The sequence below is a fragment of the Lissotriton helveticus genome, chromosome 10 (assembly GCF_964261635.1).
Source record: "Lissotriton helveticus chromosome 10, aLisHel1.1, whole genome shotgun sequence".
In the NCBI taxonomy this organism is placed as follows: domain Eukaryota; kingdom Metazoa; phylum Chordata; class Amphibia; order Caudata; family Salamandridae; genus Lissotriton; species Lissotriton helveticus.
The window spans coordinates 1,041,320,821-1,041,346,230 of record NC_136071.1 but is presented as its reverse complement, the minus strand read 5'-3'; the positions used below and the strand labels follow the sequence as shown (position 1 = coordinate 1,041,346,230).

Below are 25,410 nucleotides of genomic sequence, written 5' to 3'. Positions count from 1 at the left end.
AAAATTACTATTCCAACTCCAGAGAGTGCACAAGAAGGGAAAGCGGTGGATAGCGTAGGGGTAAAAATTACTATTCCAACTCCAAAGAGTGCAACAGTAGGGAAAGCATTGGATAGCTTAGGGGTAAAAAATACTATTCCCACTCCGGAGACTGCAACAGTAGCGGAAGTAAATACTTCAAATATAAATAAAAATAAATTAAATATTAATACCAATTACAAATAAATTAAAAGTAATTAACAATTTTATATAATATAATAATTAATCAATTAGAAAAACAAATAACAAATAATTATTATAAATTATTACCTATTAATACAAATTATTTACCAATTAACAAATAATTAATTAACAATTAAAAAATAATTAAAAATTACAACAAAAAACCCAATAAATAAATTAAAATATTTAATGTATTACAAATAAATTACTTCCCACCCTATTCCCCTATAAACACACAACCCACAACAGAAAATAAATTAATAACATTAACATAATTATCAATTAATCAATTCATTAAAATTAATTACCAATTATATTTTAATTAATTACCAATTAAAAAAGTAAATAACTATTCAAAATAAATACCAATAAATAAATTAAAATTTTTAATTATTTATAATTAAATTACTTCCCACCCTATTCCCCTATTAACCCACAACCCGCTCCAGAAACTAAATTAATAAAATTAACATAATTATCAATTAATCACTTAATTAAAATTAATAACCAATTATATTTTAATTAATTACCAATTAACAATTAATTAACAATTAAATCAAATTAAATACCAATAAATAAATTATAAAATTTCATAATTAAATTACTTCCCACCCTATTCCCCTATGAACCCACAACCCACTACAGAAAATAAATTAATACAATTAACATAATTATCAATTAAACAATCAATTAAAATTAATCACCAATTATATTTTAATTAATTACCAATTAGCAATTAATTAACAATTAATAAAATTAAATACCAATAAATAAATTAAAAAATGTAATTAATTATAATTAAATTACTTCCCACCCTATTCCCCTATAAACCCACAACCCGCTACAGAATTATATTACGCAAAAATTAAATACCATAAAATTAATTAATTAAAATTATTTATAACATAAATATACACTTTTCACACATATACTAACATAAAAAATAACTTAAACAAATTGGATATTACTAAAAAATTGAAATTAACTTACGTACCTTAAATTCGATATTTTTGTTGTCTATATTTTGTCCATTCTATATTTTGTATTCGATAATATTGCAATTCTATTCGATATTTTTGTAGTCTATATACTGTCCATTCGATATGGTGTATATGGTGATATATTTTTAATTCGATATTAATGCAATTCGATATTAAAAACTCGATATTTTGAGTGTATACCAACAGGAATAAATAAATTTTCTTTAAAATTACGCCCAATGTTTTGGCTCGCCCCCATGCCATCTTTTTCATCATATATCAGCAGTATATTTGCTGAACCTCCAGTCAAAAGAAATATGAATCTATACATTTGGTTGTTCTGTAACACACAGGTACGTGGTGGGGTAAATAATTTCCGATGTCCCCCCCACAAGAGTTTGGGGGACAATGTGGAGGTATTCAATACGTACTTTAAAATATAATTGCTTTTGAAGATACTGCAAGTTGTGCCTCTGAGGGGGTGTCACTCCTTGTGAAGAGTCAAAATTATTTACCATGTTCAGTAGAACATGGAGAAGACTTCCTGAGCGCTATGTAAATGTAAATGTATGTGTCTTGTAAAGCGCACTGCTGCCCTGAGGCGTCGTGGCGCTGTAGACCGCTGGGGAACCCGTCCTGGCTATCCCTGTGAGATGGTCCCTACTGGGTATCTCCAAGGTGAAACCAGGCATCCCCGGCAAATGTGGGGGGCCGTTGTAGAGATGAGGCAAGCTAATGTCCAGAGTTGCCAAGTGTGATCCCTCGTTAGAGTAGGCACCGAGGCGAGAATTATCGAGTCCACAGACCCTGGTCCACGACCCTGCAGCATCGGGAATTGAATCCTGGTCCCGGGCCGTTCTCTGCTTCCGGGTCTGCCGCCTCTAGCCAGTGAGCCACACCACTCTACACTCTATGTATGGAGGTATGGAGAACATAACATGTATTTGTAAAACACATCTTCACCCGTGGGCATCTTGGTTCTGAATAACAGAAGTATATTGTTCCCCAACTCAATGGTACCCATTTTATCGACCTCAAATGGATGAAAAGCTGAGTGGACACGCCGGAATATGAACCTGTGAACATAAGGTCGAACACAGGCCCCTACAAGGACACATTAGTCCCCTGAGCCACCAGTCCCGACTCTTTCTTACAAATGGTCAACTTATCCCAATCTTCTCTTGTGTAGGTGCAAGCTAGTAATAGGGCATCTGGCAAAATTATTAGGGCTCATAAGATTTGCGCTATTGCTCGTGTATAGGCACCATAACATCAGCCCTTTTCAGGTTTGTGGTGTACCATAGGTTATTAAATGGTCCCTTGTTTATAACAACATTGCCAATTTTGATGAGGCAATGAAACTCCTTGGCCGGACAGACCAAACAGGTCATAACATGTACCAGTGTTTTCAGCCATACGCCCAGATAACACATGTAGTAAAGTATAGATGGTTTCTGGGACACATATTAAACCATTACAAGACACAGCATGCATTTTCACAGCATAGCAGTCATCGCAGTTGCAAAAGATAGCAATGCAATAAACCCTACGGAACTAGAGAGGGACTGGTCCAATACCCTTGGACAAAGGGTTACAAGTCAAAAATATAGCTATATCTCTATCCATAGCTCTGAAGCAGGGGCTTCATGTGGTGACAAGATCTGAACTCTCTAAACCAGGATGTGTATTGAAGCTCTGGAATTTAAATGAGTGCCATAACTGGTTTGATAAGGTGTGCTTTCCATTTCAGTTATCAAAAATTAAGTTGGAAAGAACGTCCAAGGACTTTTTAAAGCATTTTTACAATAGAGAGATATAGAATTACATTTTTGAATCACATCCAAGTCTGTATTATGGAATATGTAGCTGAACCTGGACAGGGCAATAAGTGTTAGGTCTTCAGCCGATGAAAGGGCACACTTTATATATTTAGAATGTGTCACTTTTTATGATATATTCGGCACCCTGCTTTGGGGCACAGAAGGCAGAATTTAGGGGTAATTACTTAATATATAAAATAGGTTGCCCAGTATGGCAAATGTACTTTCCCTTGTCATGGGTTACTGCAGTGTGTTTAAGCTGCAGTCCAGACAAAGGACATTTGTGCCCTTGGCAGAAATATATTCTTGTCATTAATGTGGGTGATGCAAATCCACATTGCACCCCACATATCACTTAACTTCCACGACAATAATGTGATTTCTGCTTTATCTACAATGGTCTTACAGTTAAATAGACACATTGGGTGAAACCAATTTACCCAATATCATATTAAAGCCTGAGCACAAGCACACTGTGAGTATGACAGTGCACAGAGTCCTCTTACCATCACAAATAACTTTCACATCAAAGTGAAAATCAGGGATGACAATGCAGAAAAGTCAAATTGGCATCTGAACAACTTTCATAGTATTGTGGAACCCCAACATGACTGTTCTGTTGTTTTAAACCTGGCATCCTTGGTGTGGTTTCCCCTGATGTTCTGCCTTCTGACATCCTGTATTGCTGATTTCCTTTTCGCTGGCTTTAGAATTCTGGGCACTTTACCACTGCTAACCAGTGCTAAAGGGCAGTTGCTCATACTTAAAACATGGTAACATTGGTTTGTTAACAATTGGCATATTTCATTTAATTGTAAGTAAAGTGCACTATATGTGACCAGGGCCTATAAATTAAATGCTACTAGTGAGCCTGCAGCACTGACTATGCCATCAACTTCAGTAGTCCTTAAACATGGCTAGGCCTGCCACTGCAGAGACTGTTTGTGCAGTTATAAACTGCCATTTGTATTTGGCAATTAACCTCCCAAATCTTCCCTTTTATTACCAACTATGCACTCCTATGGCAGGCCCTAGGCAGCCCTATGCACAGTGTGCAGGTATTTCAAAGGTAAGACATGTACTGCTGAGTTTTACATGGCCTGGTAGTGACAAACTGCTAAAATCATTTTTCACTAGTGTAAGGTCTATCTTTCCCATATGTTAACATTAGGATTGCCTTAAAACACATTTTAACTGCAATTTCCAATTGGGAAAAGATAGAGATTTAGAGTTCGGAGTGTCTGGATTCCCAATTCAAAATCACAACTTATGGTGGAGTTGGATGACAGTTGGCATTTTCTTACTGTAACCATTTTGTGCCTCTGTCTGTCTCTGAATACATGTCTGGGTTGGTTGATAGATGGGTTTTGTGCATTCCCTCTAGACAGTCACTCAAAGGGAGCCGGGGTGTTACATTTGCATCCTGATGGCCCATCGCCAGGCTGATGGACTTCCTGAGGTAGATTGGGAGGGAGGAGCAAACCTGAATAGGGCTGTGCCTGCCCACACACAAAGAGTAGCATAGCCCCCCTGTAGTGAGTATAGAACCAGGGCAGGAAAGGCAGGGGCATTGTGATGATCTTCAAAGACCTATTTGAAGTTTCCCCAGGCACATTTGGTATAAGCACTAGACTCTGACACCACAAAATCAGACCTTTGCTGGAACCAAGGACATTATGCCTTGAAGTCGAGCTGCTGTGCTGTTGGAAGGACTGCCACTTTTCTACCTGCATTACTAAGTTAGCCTGCTACCTGCTGATTGTTCTGCTGTGGGAGGGACTGCCACTCTGTTACCTGCTCTGCTTTCTTGGCCTGGATGCTTCTTGCCTGGGAGTGAGAGGGACTGGACCTGCTCCCTACATCCTTGAACCCGAGTTTCCCAGAGGGCTTGTTGGCTTGCCTCCTGTTCTCTAAAGTCTCAGGGTCACAAAAGATTTCTTGTAACTCTGCTGCCGAACTCTGCCATCTGTGATGCATCCTCTAGTCCTGGACTGCAGAAGTGTGTTCAGCAGATGTTTTCTGCATAAAAAAAAGATGATCCAGTACCCTCTGATGCAGAGCTTATTTGACAACAACGTGTGTCAAGACTGTGAGGTTCAGTGACGCAGCGTCAATCCAAAGAGACTCCTTCTAGTACGGACTTTGATGCAGCGCTGATCCTTCGACTCCAACTGTGGGGCTCGACACAGATGCATCAATCCAACTGCGTGATTCGGAACCGACATAGTGAGAGCTCGACGCTGAAACTTGTTCTGTACAAGGTAGCTTTTCAGTGGGTCCTGTAGCTGGCCTGCCCTCCATTGTGGTCAGCCTGAACTTTGGATTTACCCAAGTCTAACCTTTTAAAGCTATGAATTGTAATCTTTAAAAATTCATATCTGACATCTGCCAGTTGGATGTTTGTTGTTTTGGTCTTGTTTTACTCAGATAATTATTCCCTGTTTATCAAAACTGATGTGGAGTATTTTGTGGTGTTATCACTGTGTTACTTTAATGAAAGGGTTGCACAAATACTTTACACATTGCCTCTTAAGTTAAACAAGAAAGTTCTTTGCCAAGCTACCAGAGGGTGAGCACAGGTTCATTTAGGTTATGTATCTGACTAGGATTTTGGATCCTGCTTGGACAGGGTGAATTATCTGCCAACTAAAAACCTGCATTTCTAATATGTAGGCAACAATCAGTGCAACAGAACACGTATGACAACTAATATGTGCCACACGCTACGTGACTTCTACATGTCGTGGAAGAAACTTGCTTAACCCACACAAAAAAATTTGCAAAACCTAATAAAAAATAAATATTGACACGCACTGTTTCAACAATGTCGGTTGTTTGAACAAATAACCCAAGGTCCGGGGAAAAAACTGAAGCATTGCCTATCCAGACGTAAAGAATATACCACTCTCACTAGAACCAAGAGCAAGGTCATTAAAAGAGGTCTGCGTCAGATAGGAGGTCCGTATATTTTTCACTCAGGCTTCAGCAGAATGGTGCTGCCGATATATGATTGTTAAGCTTTGGGAAGATGACATATTGATGAACTTTCGTTTGACGAGGATGTACAAGAGTCTTCTAGCCGCCCTCGGTCACGATCGATTCAGGCTCAGTGGAGCGTGCTGTTAGCATTGGCTTATTGAACAGCGAGCGCTGTTATTAGGCTGCTTTGTCCTGAGGAAGATCCTACGTGATGTATTGACACACACATGTTTTCTACAGGGTCGAAACGTAAACGTGGGATCACTGACATAATATCGACAGTCAAAATATCGACTTGCCAAAATATCGAGGTAAAAATATAGAATGCCAGAATATCGACTTCCTATCTACAAACAGGTAAATACAAAAATATCGACTCCAAAATATCGATAGGAAAAAATATAGACAGTCAAAATATCAAATTTTTGAAATATCTTAAAAGGAAATTTAAAGTCATATAATAATAAATATAATTAATTTAAACCTACTTAAAATACTTAAATAAACTTAAAATTAATAAATAATTAATGTAACTTTAAAAAAAAAAAAAAATTTTAAACATATATATATATATATATATATGTATGTCAGGAACTCCGAGAATTCAGCAAACGCAGCCGCAAGCTAAATGACGGAACGGACCCAATTGGATAATTTCAACGCTTTTATTTTCTGTGCACCCTCTTGGTCGCCATGACGCGTTTCGGGCCCAAAAGCCCTTGATCACATGACATGGTCTAAACACACCCAGTGATTTGTAGTGCTGGAACGGTCACATGACTCCAGGCCTATAGAGATAAAGAAAATACTTCAGCCTAGGCCGGATTTTTTGACACATCAACATTTACATTAAGTTCATGTACTTTTTTAAACCCCATTTCTGCATCACAATAGTCCCATTCATGGAATGTGCAAAATTTCGCAATAAATACATTAAATATTTAAAATAAAATATTAATACATGTGCAAAATTGCAATACACCTATATACAAACAATCTTAAAAGATTACTGTACAATAAAATTCTCTGTGCAAAATAGCAAGAAAAATGAAGTGCATTGTGCAAACTTCCAAGGAAACGGGATATGTTATTTACAAGGGATTTCAAAACCAGTTCTGCCCAAGTGGGCTTTGTCAACAAATTTCCGGACCACTGCTTCTACATTGCCTGGAATTCTATCTTGTTTAATCCAAGCACCACTACAGGAAGTAGTAAGATTAAAGTGATTAAAGTGATTATTCGCTAAATTAGTGTTACGTTATAATTCTGTGATTTTAAAAAACTGGCAGTACTGAAAAAATGTAGCTTACTTAGTTGTTCCTATTCCTTAATACTTTTATGCAATTTTAACTCTTTGATTCACATAACCCACTTCTGTTCTTATTCCAAATGTAAGCAAGTATATAAATCCTCAGTCGCATTAAGCCCAGACGGTGTCTTAGTGTCAAGTTCAAGAATGTACCGGGTTTCCAAGACTCTCAATTTTGCCTCTCTGTTTCCACCACGACGTGATGGTAGCACCATATCAATTGCATAATATCTCAGGCAGTTTACATCTCCTTTGTGGCATAGATTGATATGCCTAGCCACAGGGTAGGCTTCATCCTTGTTGTTTACTGCCCTCATATGCTGCAGTATGCGCCTGTGGACTTGTAGCTTCGTGCTCCCAACATAGCATAGTCCACAAACGCATTCTAAGACATAAATAACATAATCTGACTTGCATGTTATTTTCTTAGAAATAGGAATTTCCGTTTCACTGAACGGGGAACTGTATGATGTTTTGTTCCTTCCTATGGTGCACGCCTTACACACGGCACATTTGAGGAACCCTCTGCTTTTACCCAGCCAGTTACCTTTAGTTGGTATCTCCGGGCTGCTGCTAACCAACATATCATTCATAGACCTGGCACGGCTATACGTAATAGCTGGAAACACTGTCATTGTTCTACCAATCACAGGGTCCCCTGTGATTATGTGCCAGTTTTTTTTTACAATGTTTTTTATCTGTCTGTGTTGGCAACTGTAGCCCAGAATGAGTCTTGGTTGTCCCTCTGTATTTTTTGACACTATAGGATCTACTCCCATTGTTGTCATCGTTGGTATTGAGGTCGCATTCGCCCTTTCTATCGCTTTAGACACCACACTAGCTGTGTAGCCCCTCTGTAGGAACCTATCCTTGCTCTCCTTTTGTGCTATATAGCAGGCCGAATCTGTGCTACAGATTCTTCTAATCCTCAGCATCTCCCCGTAGGGGATACTGCGGATTAGATGGTTGGGGTGCTGACTCGAGGCGTGTAGGATTGTATTCCCTGCAGTCCCTTTACGATGTAACTTGGTTTGCAGCTGCCCTTCCTCTACATAGACCTCTACATCAAGAAAATTTACTTTATTTTCACTGATGGTACCTGTGAAGTGCAAATTCAATTCATTCTTATTGATATTAATAATGAATTCTTCCACTTCACTCACTGTCCCCTTCCAGATTATAAACAAATCATCTATGAATCTGTACCACGATATTATCTTACTAGACATGGTTTCACTGAATGCATTACCTAGAACCTGCTCCTCCCACAACCCCATGTGTATGTATATATATATATATTGCGGGATACAGAACGCTTTGCTATGCACCTCCCCCACAGCTATTATTTTGGGATTTTCCAATACCGTCCCCCTCCACTACTTACCTGGGAGCCACTGGTGCATCCTGGTAATTGGAGTCCGCAGATTACCTCGGATCCTTCATTACACCACCTGAGGATTATGGTGTAGAGGGGCGGAGCTGATATTGCACCTATCCAGTGCGGTGGGGGTGCACTTGAACTGCTGAGCGCGAGGATTACCGTTTCTACCACCGCAGGCGCTGAAGAGGCCACACTGGCCGAAATGCATCCGCCATTTATCTAAATAAAGAGCTTTGCCATTGAAATCCCCTTCGAGGCTCCTGCTTCTTTCTTCGAGAGGAGACGCTTGTTTCATATATATATATATATATATATATATATATATATATATATATATATATATATATATATATATTCACTGAAAAAACCATAGGTTATAGACCATATATAGTTAGGAATTAGCATTTACAAAACCTTGAAAATTCACTGAAAAAACCATAGGTTAGAGACCATATATAGTTAGCTGGACATTTTATTGACATAAAACCAATGAAATTCCATATATAGTTAGTTGCACTAACTATATATCGCGCACCCGCAATCCACTGCTGATGATGTCACATATTACATCATTCATGACATGGTCAGTGACATCACTGATGACATCTCAAATGACATCACTGATGACATCACTGATGACATCACTGATGACAACATCCAGTGACTGTATGTTTCTGTAAAGTTAAAATGTGTCTTACATATTGAAGAATGAGTGCAAGTATAAGTGTCTGGACAAAGGATTTAGTAGGTGCATGACTGAATGTATGAGTGAGTGATTAAATGTGTCTCACTGAGTGCATGGGTTAGTGACTAAACTGTCTTAATTTGTGCATCATTATGTCTGTTGTTCTGTAAACTGCTGCATGTGTTGATCAGTAGCTATATGATTAACTATATGGGTTACTGATTGATTGTCCAAGTATTTGTATGGGAGACTGAGTGTGTGTGTGGCTGGCTGGGAGGTGTGTGACTCTGTGCAGATCAATGTGTACTTGTATCAATGATTGTATAAGAAGGTAAGTGTGTGTTAGTATATGTTTGAAAATGTAAGGTGCTCTATGTTTAACTGTATAGACAAGAAAATGGAAGTGTCATTGATTCTTTACAGGACTGACTAGGTGTGTGAGTAACTCCATGGATGAGTGGCAGACTGTGAGTGTCTGTATAGGTGTATGAGTGCATATGATAGTGTTGTAAAGATGAGTGATTGTGTGTATGAATGATTGTATGGGTGAATGAGTGAATGTGTGTGTAGACATAGGAATCAGTGAGTGCGTATGTAGTAACTAGTATTGGTATGTCAATGGTTTCAAAAATTATACTCTGTATTTAACACTGGGTGAAACAGAGGTTATATTAAAATGTGAGGAGATGCATTGCATTGTCACATGAATGATATCATCAGTGATGTGGTCATTGATGTCAAATGAGATGTCATCAGTGATGTCATCAGTGATGTCATTTGAGATGTCATCAGTGATGTCATCAGTGATGTCACTGACCATGTCATGAATGATGTAATATGTGACATCATCAGCAGTGGATTGCGGGTGCGCGATATATAGTTAGTGCAACTAACTATATATGGAATTTCATTGGTTTTATGTCAATAAAATGTCCAGCTAACTATATATGGTCTCTAACCTATGGTTTTTTCAGTGAATTTTCAAGGTTTTGTAAATGCTAATTCCTAACTATATATGGTCTATAACCTATGGTTTTTTCAGTGAATTTCATTGGTTTTTTAACAGCTAATATTTGTAGCTGTAAAATGTATTCTTCTTTAAATCCAAAAATATATTTTAAATGTTTATTAATAATTTTTTTTTTTAAATATTTTTTTTTCTTCGTTCCCGCTTCACGAATCGGGAAGCTTCCCGTTAGCTGACCTTGATGCCGCGAAATAGACCGCGAGCCGGTAAACGTTTCTTTACCGCAACTGCCGCGTTAGAAAACAACATCGTGACGCCTCCCGTCCGCATGACGTTTCACGTTGTCGCGTGATACGTCATATGACGTGCTACGTTAGCGAACTAGTACGCTTACCGAGTCGCAAAGCACAGGTTTCTGGAAGCAAAGCGGGAGGCCCTGCAAAGCGCTTAACGTAAACACAGCAGGTCATGTGACTTGGTAATAACACTTTTCATTGGTTCATTTCACTTTTGGTTTCCTAATGATGTAAGACTAGGTCATATAATCTAAAATGAACACTTTTCATTGGTTGAGAACTCTTGTTTTTCCCAAATGATGAAAATCCCCCCTTCTTTCCTCACTCTGACTTTCATCATTGTGAGAGAAAGACCCTTTGTGATCACTGAGCAATGGCTTCTTTAGTAGCTTCAGCTGGTGCTTCCCCACCACCTCCACCACCTCCAAGGAAGAGTGGACCACCTGCTCAAGTTATACTTCAACAAGAAGAGGAAGAAGAGGAACAGAACGACGAGCACGAAGAGAGGCAGTTTTTGCCTGAGGAGCCCAGGACGTCTCACCGGAAAGAAAACTTCATTTGGCAATTTTTTTAAATTCCCAAAGGTCAGAAAAAAGTAAATGCAAGATACGTAACTTGCCTTATATGTCAAGATAGACTGTCCAGAGGAACCGAGAAAAAATACAGTTTCGGAAACTACACAATGCATCGCCATATGACTAGGTGGCATCCTAACAACTACAGTGCTGCACAGTTTCGGAACGACCTAGATAATCTCCCTATTATGGCCAGAAGATCTGTTGTACCGGAAGTAACGGGACCAGAGGGCAGGGAGATGGTGCCAAATATACAAATGAGATTTGGTGAAGTAAAACACATCTGCGTATTTTGCGATGGATTCATTTGCTACGGAGAAAGAAGCATCACTCTGATCAACAGAGCTATTGACTATCATATGCAAGTTTGTACGAAACGCCCAAAATAATAAATACTTTTTTTTTGTTTTGTTGCTCCTGTTGAGCCCTTTACAATGAATCGTTTTCATTGCCCCCTCCAAGAAAAACCCAAAAAAATATAAAACTGTTCAGAAAAATTCAAAAAAAGTAAAAAAAGTTCCGAAAAAAAATAAAAAAAATATAAAACAACAAAAACAATAAAAAAAAAAGTTCTTTTCAGAACTACCTCCCCGTTATTAAAAAATTGGTACAATATTTGGAACTGTGCCAACCTCTATTTCTCTTAGTTCGCTTCCCAGTTCGCTCGCCGGTACGCGAACCGGAAGCGAACCAAAAACAGTAAGTATAAGGGAAGGAAACAGACACTTATGTTAAAAGAAAGACAGCTATAGGGGAGTAAACTAGAGATACTATTACCCGTAATCCACTGCTGATGATGTCACATATTACATCATTCATGACATGCTCAGTGACATCATCAGCAGAGGATTGCGGGTTTTTTGGCAACGTGCCTTATCCACGGTTTAATAACGCTGCCTTTTGCTTTATATAAGTTTTCAAATTGTATGAAATATATACCAATAGGTCGTTATGAACCTTTAGGTAGTGCTTTTCTTCATGAGGTCTGGTCGCTTCCATACACATACAGATGTTTCAAAGATGATCAAGAAGTTTATCTGAATGGAGAGGAATGCACTGAGACGCCAGATCATTCACTAATGTGTAGGCACATACAGTTACACGGTTCATGCAACAAACACCGACCAAATATGGCTTGCGTGTTGCAAGGCACGCCAGTTCCTGCTATCATCCCCACGTTCAAGTTGTTGGAAAATGGTAGTTATTTGATGCTCAATAATGAAGATTGTTCTGAGTTAATTAAAAGTATTCCTTTTATCGTAACAGTAAGTGAACGGGTTATTTGCTGCAGAAATGTTCTATTTCCTCCCACACATGAACATAGGGAGTTTTCAATTTGGCCACAAATACCAACCTTGGGAGAGATTTCAACGGCATGGCAAGAATAAGAGCTCTTTTGTCTCAGAGAGAGGTGGCCTTGAGTTCGGCCCGTGAAACTTTCGTGCTTCACATAGCGAACACCCGTACAGAGGTGCAGACCCTTTTCAATTCCGATTTGCCTTTCAATTTCAGCAAGATGGTTCGGACTATCTTTAACGCATCCTCCACAAAGGCCCTGGCGCACTTTTTTAAAGTTGTTACCAGTGGTCTCGTGACTTCATTTGAGAAAATCTTTGGAGTCATCCCTGCTTTCTTTCATTCCATTTTCTCCACTCTGCTTCGTGGATTGGCATTTTTACTTGCATTACCAGCGGACGCTCTTGTGCTTTTTTACATTTTTAAATATGGATGTCCCTCCTATGCAACCTCCCACCCTGCAGCTGCTGACACTGTTCCGCAATCGCATGCTAGAATATTATGGCACAATGCCGTTGGCGATATTAAGCACGGCATATGGATTATCTTTTCGATTCTCCTACTTCACCTGTGTCCAGCCTGTATTTCACTGCCTGACCTGTGATTTCGATTGGGCCATTGATTTGTGTCTCTGCGGACCGGTTTCTCCTGACGTCGACTTTAATCAGCTGATGACTCCTATCATTACTCACGAGTTGGTTTGTCCTGGCGAAAGGATTATGGCTGTGGCATTGATGCATGGACTAATTGGTCCCTGGGATTTACTGGCGGCAGCACAGTCTTTCTTGGAACAGAGCTTTCTTGAAAACCCACCGAGCTGTCCTCTGATGGTGATAGAGGATCCGGTGCTGGGAGAGCACGTATGTTCTTTTCCGCTTTTAAATTGGATGGCTGAACTGTTTTCGGATGAAGACGGTGACTTCCTATTGGAGGCTGTTGCAGCTTATTTTGCATACACAGTTATGTCATAGACCTTTTTCATGTTTGATATGCTGAGTACTAGCATTTCATTGACAATTCATTGACTTATTTGTCAAGTTTTTATTATTTAGCTTGCCTATTGGCTTAAGACTCGATAAAGTACTTGGCTGTTTTATTTTTCTTTAGCATTAAATTTTCCTAGTTTTTAATGCTTTACCTTGCGGACCGTCCACATATAAACTTGCAATCTGCTCTCATGAGATGGCACTTCTATTATCTTATTCAGTTCGTTTCCGGATCATGGGGAGGTGTCATCTAGGTCCTGGATATCTTTACACCGTGTTAAGTTAGCATGGGCTCATTACCGGTTTAAACGCCATTTTTCCTTTTTTGCAACTTCTGCACACGACACTTAGTTGTTGCTTTAGCTTTCCACCTAGTAGTTCATCGTGGTTTACATGAGAATAATATGTTATTGCTCTACTATCTGCTTTGCTTGTTAAACTATATCTGTACAGCGAGTGCTAAAGTTTCAAGAACAACACGATACAGAATTGTTATGAGGTCTGATCTCCACGACTTCATACTCATAACATAAGTGCAACTTCTGCCAATTCTGGGCATGAGGCGGGTTTTATATTGCTTTGCCGAACACACATACACAACAGTTGATGCGGTTCACATGAAGAGAGAGCTGGTGTATGCTGATGTGATTCCTTCAAATCTAAGACACTAAAGTATGGGCACGCCCTAAACCAACACAAAGAGACCTTCTTAGCAAATAATATAATATGTGTATTAGGGAGGGTGAGATATAAGCAGCCGCGGGCCGTGGAGGGAGTTACGGTGAGGCAGGGAGGTGGGGAGGGGGAGAAGCAGGGTGGAGCCCTCTCTACCCTGCCCCTCCCCCTCCCCGCCTCCCTGCCCCACCGTAACTCCCTCCACGGCCCGCGGCTGCTTATAAGTGTTGCTAACTCTTATTCATTTACAGCATGTTAACATACTGTCACCATTCGCTTTTTATGTACTAGTAACTATGCTGGTAATTTTGCTACTGATAATATGTGTACTTGTATTCTCCACCCTGCTTCTCCCCCTCCCCGCCTCCCTGCCTCACCGTAACTCCCTCCACGGCCCGCGGCTGCTTATAAGTGTTGCTAACTCTTATTCATTTACAGCATGTTAACATACTGTCACCATTCGCTTTTTATGTACTAGTAACTATGCTGGTAATTTTGCTACTGATAATATGTGTACTTGTATTATCTAAGATACTACGCCTGAGAAGACGGCATTAGTAAATAAACATTTCAAATACACATGTGTTCTTCTTAACTACATGTTCTGGTTTCTAAGAAATATATAACGACCGACTGTTCATGAGTTCCACGTATCCTGAGGTACTATAAGTTCATATTCTGGATTGTCTAAACATTGAGAGTTTGTTATATCCAATGTGACACTGTACCTAGCTTGCTAAGGGGTTTTTGATTACTAACGTGAGTTTTGGGACACCCTAATTCGCCGAGGTTCCAATCCTCTCTCCACAGTTCTGTGTGAGAACAGAAACCCTGCGACAGGGGCACCCCCGACCCTTGCTGGAGCTTCATCACACTTGCGATACAACTCCAGCAATGCGCCACCTTTACGGCACAGATACATCACGCATCTGTGCTGTTTTTGCCCCATGATGCGGCGCATTGTAAATGCAGCACACCATAGGTGACGGAACAGCGGCACAGAATGACTAACACATCCCTGGTGATGCGCCAGTCATCATAAATGTATCCCTAGGCTTCTTATCTTGTTAGAGATGAACCGCCATATGTATCATCAAAGTTTTTTGCATTTCCTAAATAGCGAACTTTAAGGAATAAATAGCGATTCTTTACCATTCCTAGTTTGCGATTAGCTATTTGCTAATTACAAATTACCCATTCATTTCCTTCATTTCCATAGGGCGGTTGGACTCACTTTTAGCTCGAACGGCTGAATGGATTTCCACGAAACTTGGCAAAATTGTAGGGACTGGTAGCCCGATGTGCCTTTGCTATGTCTCAAGATATATGCTCCAGTGGTTTTTACGAAAATTAACTTTGAAAAATATATATTGGGCTACATTGGCCTATATATATGTTGGAGCCCAAATGTAGCCCAATGTAGCCCAATGAAGCCCAATGTAGCCCAATGTAGCCCAAAGATGGCCGCCAGACACACAAAAAAACAAATGTAGCCCAAATATCAGCCAGATGTAGCCCAACTATAGCCCAGTGACAGAATGACCAATCAGCTTCGCAAACCTCCGTTACGCGAAGCGGAGCGCTGTTACAGATATATATCTTTTTTTGAACGTTAATTTCTCAAAATCCACTGGAGCACATATATTGAGACCTAGCAAAGGCACATCGGGCTACCAGTCCCTAATATTTTGCCAAGTTTCGTGCAAATCCATTCAGCCGTTCGATTATTATAATTATTTTTTTTTTTTGCCCGCGGGGCCCTTTTAAAACCTCCACATCAAACCTAGGGGGTCAGCGAGGATCTACTATTCCCCCTTATGCTCATTTGCCCCTTCGCTTTCGCCTCCTCTTGTCTCTCGATCCTACCGAGAGACAAGATGGCGGCCGCTACGGACTGTTTGGAATGTTGACAGACGCCGGAGAACCAATCAGCTTCGCTTCACAAAGCTCCGTTGCGCGAAAAGTACGCGTCCTGGGCCGCTGCCCGGTCCGCTGTTACAGATATATATCTTTTTTTAAACGTTAATTTCTCAAAATTCACTGGAGCACATATATTGAGACCTACAAAAGGCACATCGGGCTACCAGTCCCTACAATTTTGCCAAGTTTCGTGCAAATCCATTCAGCCGTTCGGGCTAAAAGTGAGGCCAACCGCCCTATGGAAAACTCAATGTTAAAAACACGTTTTGGGACCCCCCTTTTTTCTCGGCCCCCCCTTGACGAACCCCCCCCAAATTTTCAAGGGCTGCTCAGAAACAAAATGTGCCATTTTCCTGAAAATTCCGTCCACAAACGCCAAAGTTATTAGACATAGAATTTTCAAAAATCCCATAGAGAAAAAATCCTAACTATATATACCTACTGGCGACCGCCAGTAGGTAATATATATATACATATACATATTATTAACAAAACATATACAATATTTTTTCCGTAGGATAGCCAGAGGGTTAAATGTACTATTCACACTCCAGAGAGTGCAACAGTAGGGAAAGCGTTGGATAGCCTAGGGATAACATTTACTATTCCCACTCCAGTGAGTGCAATAGTAGGGAAAGTAAATACTTCATATATAAATATAAATAACATAAATATTAATACCAATTACACAATAATTAAAATATTTTAAAATTGTATTAAATATAATAATTAATCAATTAAAATTACAAATAAAAATTAACTAACAATAAAAATTACCTACTAATACTAATTATTTACCAATTACCAATAAATTAATTTACAATATAAAAATAAATGAAAATTAGACACAAAAAAATATTTAAAAAATATAATTACTTACAATTAAATTACTTCCCAAGCTATTCCCCTATAAACACACAACCCACTGCATAAAACAATGTAATAAAAGTAACATATTTATAAATTAATCAATTACAATAAATCCAAATTATATGTTAGTTAATTACCAATTATTAATTAATTAACAATTAATTCTAAATAAATAACAATAAATAAAATAACATATTTTATTAATTATAATTAAATTACTTCCCACCCTATTCCCCTATAAACCCACAACCCGCTACAGAAAATAAATTACTAAAATTAACATATTTATCAATTAATCAATTAAAATTAATTACCAATTATATTTTAATTAATTACCAATTAATAATAAATTAACAATTAATTCTAAATAAATACCAATAAATAAAATAAAATATTTAATTAATTATAATTAAATTACTTCCCACACTATTCCTCTATAAACACACAACCCGCTACAGAAAATAATTTACTAAAATTAACATATTAATCAATTAAAATGAATTACCAATTATATTTTAATTAATTACCAATTAATAATTAATTAACAATTAATTCTAAATAAATAACAATAAATAAAATAACATATTTAATTAATTATAATTAAATTACTTCCCACCCTATTCACCTATAAACCCACAACCCGCTACAGAAAATAAATTACTAAAATTAATATATTTATCAATTAATCAATTAAAATTAATTACCAATTATATTTTAATTAATTACTAATTAATAATTGATTGACAATTAATTCTAAATAAATAACAATAAATAAAATAACATATTTAATTAATTATAATTAAATTACTTCCCACCCTATTCCCCTATAAACCCACAACCCGCTACAGAAAATAAATTAGTAAAATTAACATATTTAACAATTAATCAATTAAAATTAATTACCAATTATATTTTAATTAATTAACAATTAATAATTAATTAACAATTAATTCTAAATAATGAAAAATAAATAAAATAACATATTTAATTAATTATAATTAAATTACTTCCGACCCTATTCCCCTATAAACCCACAACCCGCTACAGAATTATATTACACAAAAAAGAAAAATTTATATTAACTTACCTTAAATTCGATATTTTTGTTGTCTATATTATGTCTAGTTGATATTATGTCCATTCTATATTTTTGGTTTGATATTATGTCCATTCTATTCAATATTAAAATGTTCTAGTCGATATTTTGGTAGTCTATATTATGTCTAGTCGATATTATGTCCATTCTATATTTTTCACTCGATATTATGTCTAGTCGATATTAAAAACTCGATATTTTGACTCTATACCGTAAAAGTGATACTGTCTCACGTCCAGGCTCACTATAACTATTAATCAAGTAGACAGTACATGTTATAGTAAAAGAACGGAGAAGGACAGAGAATTTATGTTAACGTCTCCCTATTTGTTTGAATTTGACATGCTATTTACTTTCACCCTTTTTGTCACACCAATCACTTAATGAATTTTCTGTGTATTGTTATTGTGTCTTTGTGGTTTATGTTAGACAGCCCATATTGAATTAAGTTTGCAGTGAATTTTATGTGATCATTATAAATTCAATAATAGAAATAGATTCATATATATTTATGATACATTTTTTGTCGGTGTGCTGTATTTAGGTTCTGTCAATCATGGTAAATATATATATGTGATAGAAAATTGTATGTTCACAGAAATAGTAAGGTTCTAAGAAATTGCCTTTAGTTCTTAAGCAACGGGATCAATTGCAGCGTCATATATCAATACCCAGGTTACGAGGGAAACAGGGTGACCCCATTGACTTTAATGGTTACCTTAAATAGTGGGCACTTGTGGTAAACATGTGCAGTTCTTGAATCACCCTTAGGACCATTGATAAGTATATATGTACTCATGTGTGTGGTATTTGTATAGTGGGATTTTAGCCATAAGGCAACAGAGTGCTGAAAAATGTATGTGTCTCCCAGGCCTGGGTGCCTCATAAAACATTTCCTGCTAGACTACTTAGTCAAAAACTTGGTTTGCCGCGAACCACACTGCATAACCTTGATAAAAATTACATACATGTATGTGCACGGAACTGGTGCTTTCCTTCTTTCTATTCAAAGCTGCTTAGTAAGTGGTTAAGGATGTTTAACCTGAAAGACACTCTAGTGGCTTTTAGCATTTTAATTTATTAGGCCTAAATGACTTGAGGAATGACATTTGTCCATTTTCCCTTTATCATTTTCCTTCCACTCTTTTTGGTTAATTGATATGTTTTCCTTTGTCCAACTTTATTATTTAATTTTTTTCACATCAAGCAGCTGACTGATGTGTTGTACCCTCCCTGGGAGAAAAGGTTTTCTAAACCCCATGCGAAGAGGCAAACAAGGAGACATGTGAATTGTATTTGTTTTGGCCATTCAACTTCCTCCTGAGCATGCTGAGAATAATAATATTAGTTTGCGGTTTGGTAACTCCGGTTGAGAACATTTTGTTAAACAACAGTCTAATAATACTGTAATGGAAATGATATTTCTTGGTTTACATGTATAGCTTTGTGGGATCCAGTATCATTTGTACGTTTTGTGACAAGCAAGTACAGAAATACACAAACTCTCTAACACATAAATGTACTTCACTTAATCAAGAAGTGCATTCTTGTGTAAACCTAATTTCATCTTTAATATAAAAAAATCATTAGGCGGCCATTTTAAAAATACCAAATTTTAACTGCACCATATACAGAAACAAACATTATCCCCTTTCTCAACTTATGTTGCCAGCTTGTGAGATAAAACATTTGAGCTATATTTTAATTTAGTCTTTATTTAAACTGGTTAACAGAATATCACTGTCATGTTCCCGCTCCCGCCTCTGAGCTATGCTTCCCTCCCGCTTCCCTATTTAATGGCGGCTGCTGCTCGGGAGTCTAAGCAAGACCTCTGACCTCCTGGTCAGAGACCTGCTCTCTCCCCCAGCAGCTCTGCTGTTGTGACGCTGCTGCTACCCTGTGCAGGTAGGTATTTGAGGCCCTCCACCACCCGCAGGCCCCTTGCCTGCGCCACATCCCTGGTGGTCCAGTGAGAGAGCCTTCTGGTCCGCTGTTGTCTGTCTTGTGTCTGTGCCCATTTTCTGTCTTTTGTCTGACTTTTTCTTGTAATTTTGTTCCTCTGTTTATTTTGCCTGTTTTTGTTTTGCCTGTTGTTTGTGCCCTTGTCTGTGTCCTCCGTACCTGTTGTTGCCGTCCTCTTACCCGCCGCTGCTGCCCCTGTGGCCCCTTCCCCCTGCCGGTTCCCGCTCCCACCTCCGCCTCCCAGCAGTGCTTCCCTCCCCCTTCCCTGTTTAATGGTGACTGCTGTGCGGCCGCAAACAGACGCGCCAAAGGGACGCCAGAAGCAAGGCTGTCTGTGCCAATCCACGATCTGACCGTGACCAGCGCCAGGGAACCTGGTTCTCTGACCGCTACGACTCTGCTGCCGTCATCCCACTCAACCCCGAAGGAACAACAACTAGCAGCTGTCTACGCCAGCCACCACCCATGGCCAGTTATCCTGCAAACACTGACAACAAACCTTCACCACCCTTAGGGCCATCCCACCTGACGTCCTCATGTGGGATGCCAGCAGCCTCCCAGCCTGTAATGCATCCCCCTCAATGTGCACTCCCTTCACAGACACGCTTTAGAGATCTGGGACCTCATCAACACCCTCTCGCCAGATTTTGACTTCTTCACAGAAACATGGACCAACCCCACCTCCGCTCAACATCGCAACTGCCCTGACAGTTAAAAGATCCAGAGAAAGGACTGCTCCAACTGCCCAGGAGGAAGACTCACCACCACACACAAGAGCTCTCTCCGACGCACCACCTCCAGCACGAGCAATTCCATGTCCACTACCAAACACCTCTATTTCCAGATCCAGACCAGCCCCAGAACGACCTTATGAGGCACCATCACCCACAGACCACCTGGAACTCGAACTAAGTCCACCACTACCATCGTCGACTTCATCGCGCATCGCCTCCTTGGACTACCTACTCATCGGAGACCTAAACTGCCACCTCAACAACCTCAGCAACCCCAACTCTGCCACCCTCCTGGACAACCTCCCCAACCTCACACTGAAACAACACCTACCCACAACGCAGGACACACCCTCGACCCCATCTTCGCAGGAGGTAACAACATCCATTTCAGCCACACCATGCAACCCATCTGGATGGACCACTACTGTGTTCCCTTCCACGCCAAAAACCTTTCGGCACCCCACTCACTGCGAAGGAACAGGAACAAGATCACTGAGGAGCACCTCGGCACCACCCACAATTGCTAAGCCCCCCCCACGACCAACGCCAAACTCCACAGCCAAAGTACTTTACAGATGGATCACCAACTGTGCAGACGAGCTCGTCCGCCTCAGCAACCCTGACATACAGCAACCCAGGAAAGCCTCCAGGTTAACCACTGACCTCCAAGAAGCCAGACGCACCTGCAAACATCTCAAGAAGAACTGGAGAGACTGCAATCTTCAGAATACCACTCCACTTACAGGAACGTCATGACAGAATACCACCAACTCATCAGATCCACAAAAAGGACCTTCATCCATTACAAAATCCACGCCAACACCAGCAACTCCAAGGAACTCTTCAACATCATCCAGGAATTCACTAAGCCACCCAGTGACGCCACGGATGTCACACCCCCAGAACCTCTGCAACAAACTTGGTTCTTACTTCCACCTGAAAATAAGATCCCTCTACGACAACTTTGACAAACAGACACCAGACACCGAACCCACTCCACTCCCCAGCAATGAAAGTCAGCCTACCATCTCCTGCTGTACCCCGGTCATCATTGTAAAAACTGCATTGACCAAGAAAGGCATTCACTCAGGAGCCCCCATGGACACTTGCCCTCTGCACATCTTCCACAGAGATGCTGCGGCCCTCACACAGGTACCTACAACTGACCATTAATGCCTCCCTTAAAGCTGGCATATACCCCAGTGACTGGAAAGGTGCAGTAGTCAAGCCCCCCTCAAAAATCCCTCAACAGTTCCAATGGACCTCAAGAACTACCAACACATCTCTCTCCTCCCCTTCGCGGCCAAAGTCACAGGAAAGATCATCAACTTCCAACTAACGAAATTCAAAGAAGAGAACTCTATCCTCGACCCCCCGCCAATCTGGATTGGGCAGCAACCACAGCACCAAGACCGCCCTACTCACCGCCACAGAAGACATCTGCATGTTCCTTGACCAAGGACCTGACTCAGGCCCGATCCTGCTTGACCTCTCTGCAACCTTCAACACCGTCCCCCACCACACTCTCACCGCCAACTCCATGACGCAGGCATACCAGAGACTGCCCCCGAGTGGCTCTGTTCCATCCTCACCGTCAGAACCGAAAGAATCAGACTTCCACCTTTTCTCTCCGAACCCACAGAGATCAGCTGCGGAGTACCCCAAGGATCATCGCTCAGCGCCACGCTCTTCAACATCTACATGACCGCCTTGCCGCCATCATCAGACAGCATGGACTCAGCATAGTATCCTATGCTGATGACACCCAGTTCCTCTCCCTCACCAAGTACCCCCTCACCACCAGACTCAGCTTCCAGGAAGGAATGAAAGACGTTGCAACCTGGATGAGCAGTAGCTGCCTGAAGCTCAGAGAAGACGGAAGTCCTTGTCCTCGGAACCTCCCCTTCTTCATGGGACAACACCTGGTGGCTGACTGCCCTAGGCAGCCCTTCCACACCCACGGACCATGCCCAGAACCTCAGCATCAAACACCACCCCTCCCTCTCCATGAACCGACAGATCAACGGCGTCGCCTCCACCTGCTTCAACAGCCTCTGCATCCTTCACAAGACCTTCAAATGGATCCCCCCCTTGAATCAAGAAAGGCTGTCACCCACGCACTCATAACCAGCAGATTAGACTACGCAAACGCCCTCTATGCTGGGATCAACAAATCCTACTCCACTAGCTCCAGACCATACAGAACAACGCAGCCATACTCGTCCTCGGCATCCCCCGACATGAACATATCACCCCACACCTGCGAGATTACCACTGGCTCCCCATTGAGAAGAGAGTAACTTTCAAGATACTCACCTATGCATAAAAATGCCTCCACAACATCAGAACTCAATATCTCAATGAAATAATCACCTTCCACGTACCCAAGATAAATATCCGATTCGCTGACCTCACCCTCGCCAAAACCCCACGCATCCGCAGAGCCAGAAAAGGTGGATGAGTCTTCTCCCATGTCGCAGCAAAGACCTGGAACGAGCTCTCAATCAACATCAGACACGCAACCACTCTGCACATCTTCAGGTTGACCCTCAAGACATGGCTCTTCGGCTGACCAGAGTTGCTCCCCCCAGCGCCTTGAGACCCTCACGGTTGAGTAGGGTGCTTCACATATCTCTGATTGATTGATTGATTGATTGATTGTTGAATATGTTTGTCATGATGTGATAAAAAACAGTAGGGAGCTGGTAGTCTGTATTTTGTAGAATGCAGTGTACTTTTTTGCAAACACAATAGTGCGCTTTTGTCTAAAGAGATTAGTTAGTACACATTACACATCGATATTAACCCTTCACATTCATCACTGAAGTGGATTCCATCTTCCGGATACACAGAAAAATATAATACAGATATTTTATTAAAATCTGACTTTTGAATGCGAACTGGCCCGATACCATGAGGGTGTCTTACCGCTAGCTTTGATTACTGTCCCAGTTGAAGAAAGTCTCATGGAAAACGGAGGCCCAAAAGTGTAACAGAAAAACTTGCCTACAAACTACAAGGCCCAGCATGCCTGGTACTTGGGCTGATAAACATGGATCAGCTGGCAGGCACTCATGATATGGGCTGAGTTGAAACCTATGTTAAGATAAATGTTTTTCACAATTTGAGACAATTTATCTGTAAAAACACAACTTGCTAGTAGCGTAAATGTATTTATCTCTGGTCAACAGACTGCATAAACACACAATATTATATATGATTATCTATGGATGCTACAGGGTCCATTGATGTGGTTTCCTGGATTATCTCAATTGGCTAAAATCCATCAGCTACCGAATTTTAGGCTGATCTATGGAAAAGCTGCCGCTACAGACTCACAGAGGCGCTTTCTATATGAATCTTATGTTGCATTGATTACATTTCTGCCGTGTTCTCGGGGGTATCAGCTGCTTACAGAGAGTTAAATTGAAATGATTACTCACCGCAGTTTTCATGCTCTTCGTCACATCCGTCGCTGCAGTCCCTGTTGAAATCGCACGCGCGCACAGGTGGACTGCACAGGCTCCCTGTGCAGGTGAGCTCCTCTGGAGAGCAAGGTGCTGGGGACTTTGTCATTCCGCAGCCAAGGAATGTGAAGTTATCGAGGGAGATAAAACCGCTTCCGGTTTGCACTATGCCTTCAAAGGTAAGCTGCGAAAAATATAACAACTGTAATAGCACTTTAGAAAAAAATCACACCTAAGCCGAAATTGATTTCTAACTACAATTTAGAAGTTGCTTGCTGGCCAAACTATCATGTCTGAACTCAATTTTCCCTCTACTAAGAATATCGTTACAACATTAGGTAGTGGGGTGAGGGTGTTGAAGGGAGACCACACTGTCTGCCTGTTCGCACCCCCCCCACAAGGGATTAGGGTAAATGCAGTCTACAATAGGGTTGATAGTCCCCCACCCCACGTGTTTGCCACGATTGGTTTGGCACACGTGCTCGGTATTATTGAGCGCATGTATCATCATTAATTGGCACACATCATCAAGGAACAATCCAGTTTGAAAGTCTTGTTAGCATCCTTTAGCTTATCAGTTTCTTTACCACTCAAAGAACATAAGTGCATACCAATGTTTTGAGAAGCAAACAAATGTAAACAGTAGGGGAGGAGAGAAGCCTGGTCCTCATTAGCAAGAAGTAATCCTGGAACTGTGAGTACACCGATAAACTCCATATACTATAATGAACTTGGGAGGAGAACTGGCGAAACACCTATAGTGTGCTATCACCCCCTAGAAACTCTCGGAGCGAGCTGTTGTCCCTGAACGGCGACGCATGCTGGACACATCCTCAAACTAAGTCTGCTCTTTGCTCAAGAAAAACAGAAAGCGTGAAACTGGTCCAGAGATGTCCAGCGCTGGATGCACCTTTAGAGGAACCTTCAAATTTGAGCAAAAAAAAAAACACTGTCAACTACTTAAACTTGAAGCAATTAGAAGGACTGCTACTACAATTGCCCTCTTCATGTTATGGCTTCTCCTAGAGGCGCATTAGTGGCTGATGAACAGCAGCCAGTATTTCCACCTTACTCACTAGGTCTGGTGGCTTAGTGGACTAAGGCTTCCATTGTAGGGGCCTGTGTTTGACCTCATGGTCACAGGTACAAAACCTGGAGGGCAAAGTCAGCCTGTACTGACTTCAGAACAA

General features: G+C 40.3%; 1 protein-coding gene across 1 annotated transcript in view; it reads right to left on the bottom strand.

Annotated features, from left to right (window-relative positions):
- MALRD1 (MAM and LDL receptor class A domain containing 1) overlaps positions 1 to 25,410 on the bottom strand; it is a 2,679,189-nt gene that overhangs the window by 2,226,314 nt on the left and 427,465 nt on the right. The window contains exon 9 of the mRNA XM_078663745.1: positions 24,197 to 24,404. Within this exon, the coding sequence (XP_078519871.1) occupies positions 24,197 to 24,404 (208 nt within the window). The remainder of the gene's footprint in view (positions 1 to 24,196; positions 24,405 to 25,410) is intronic.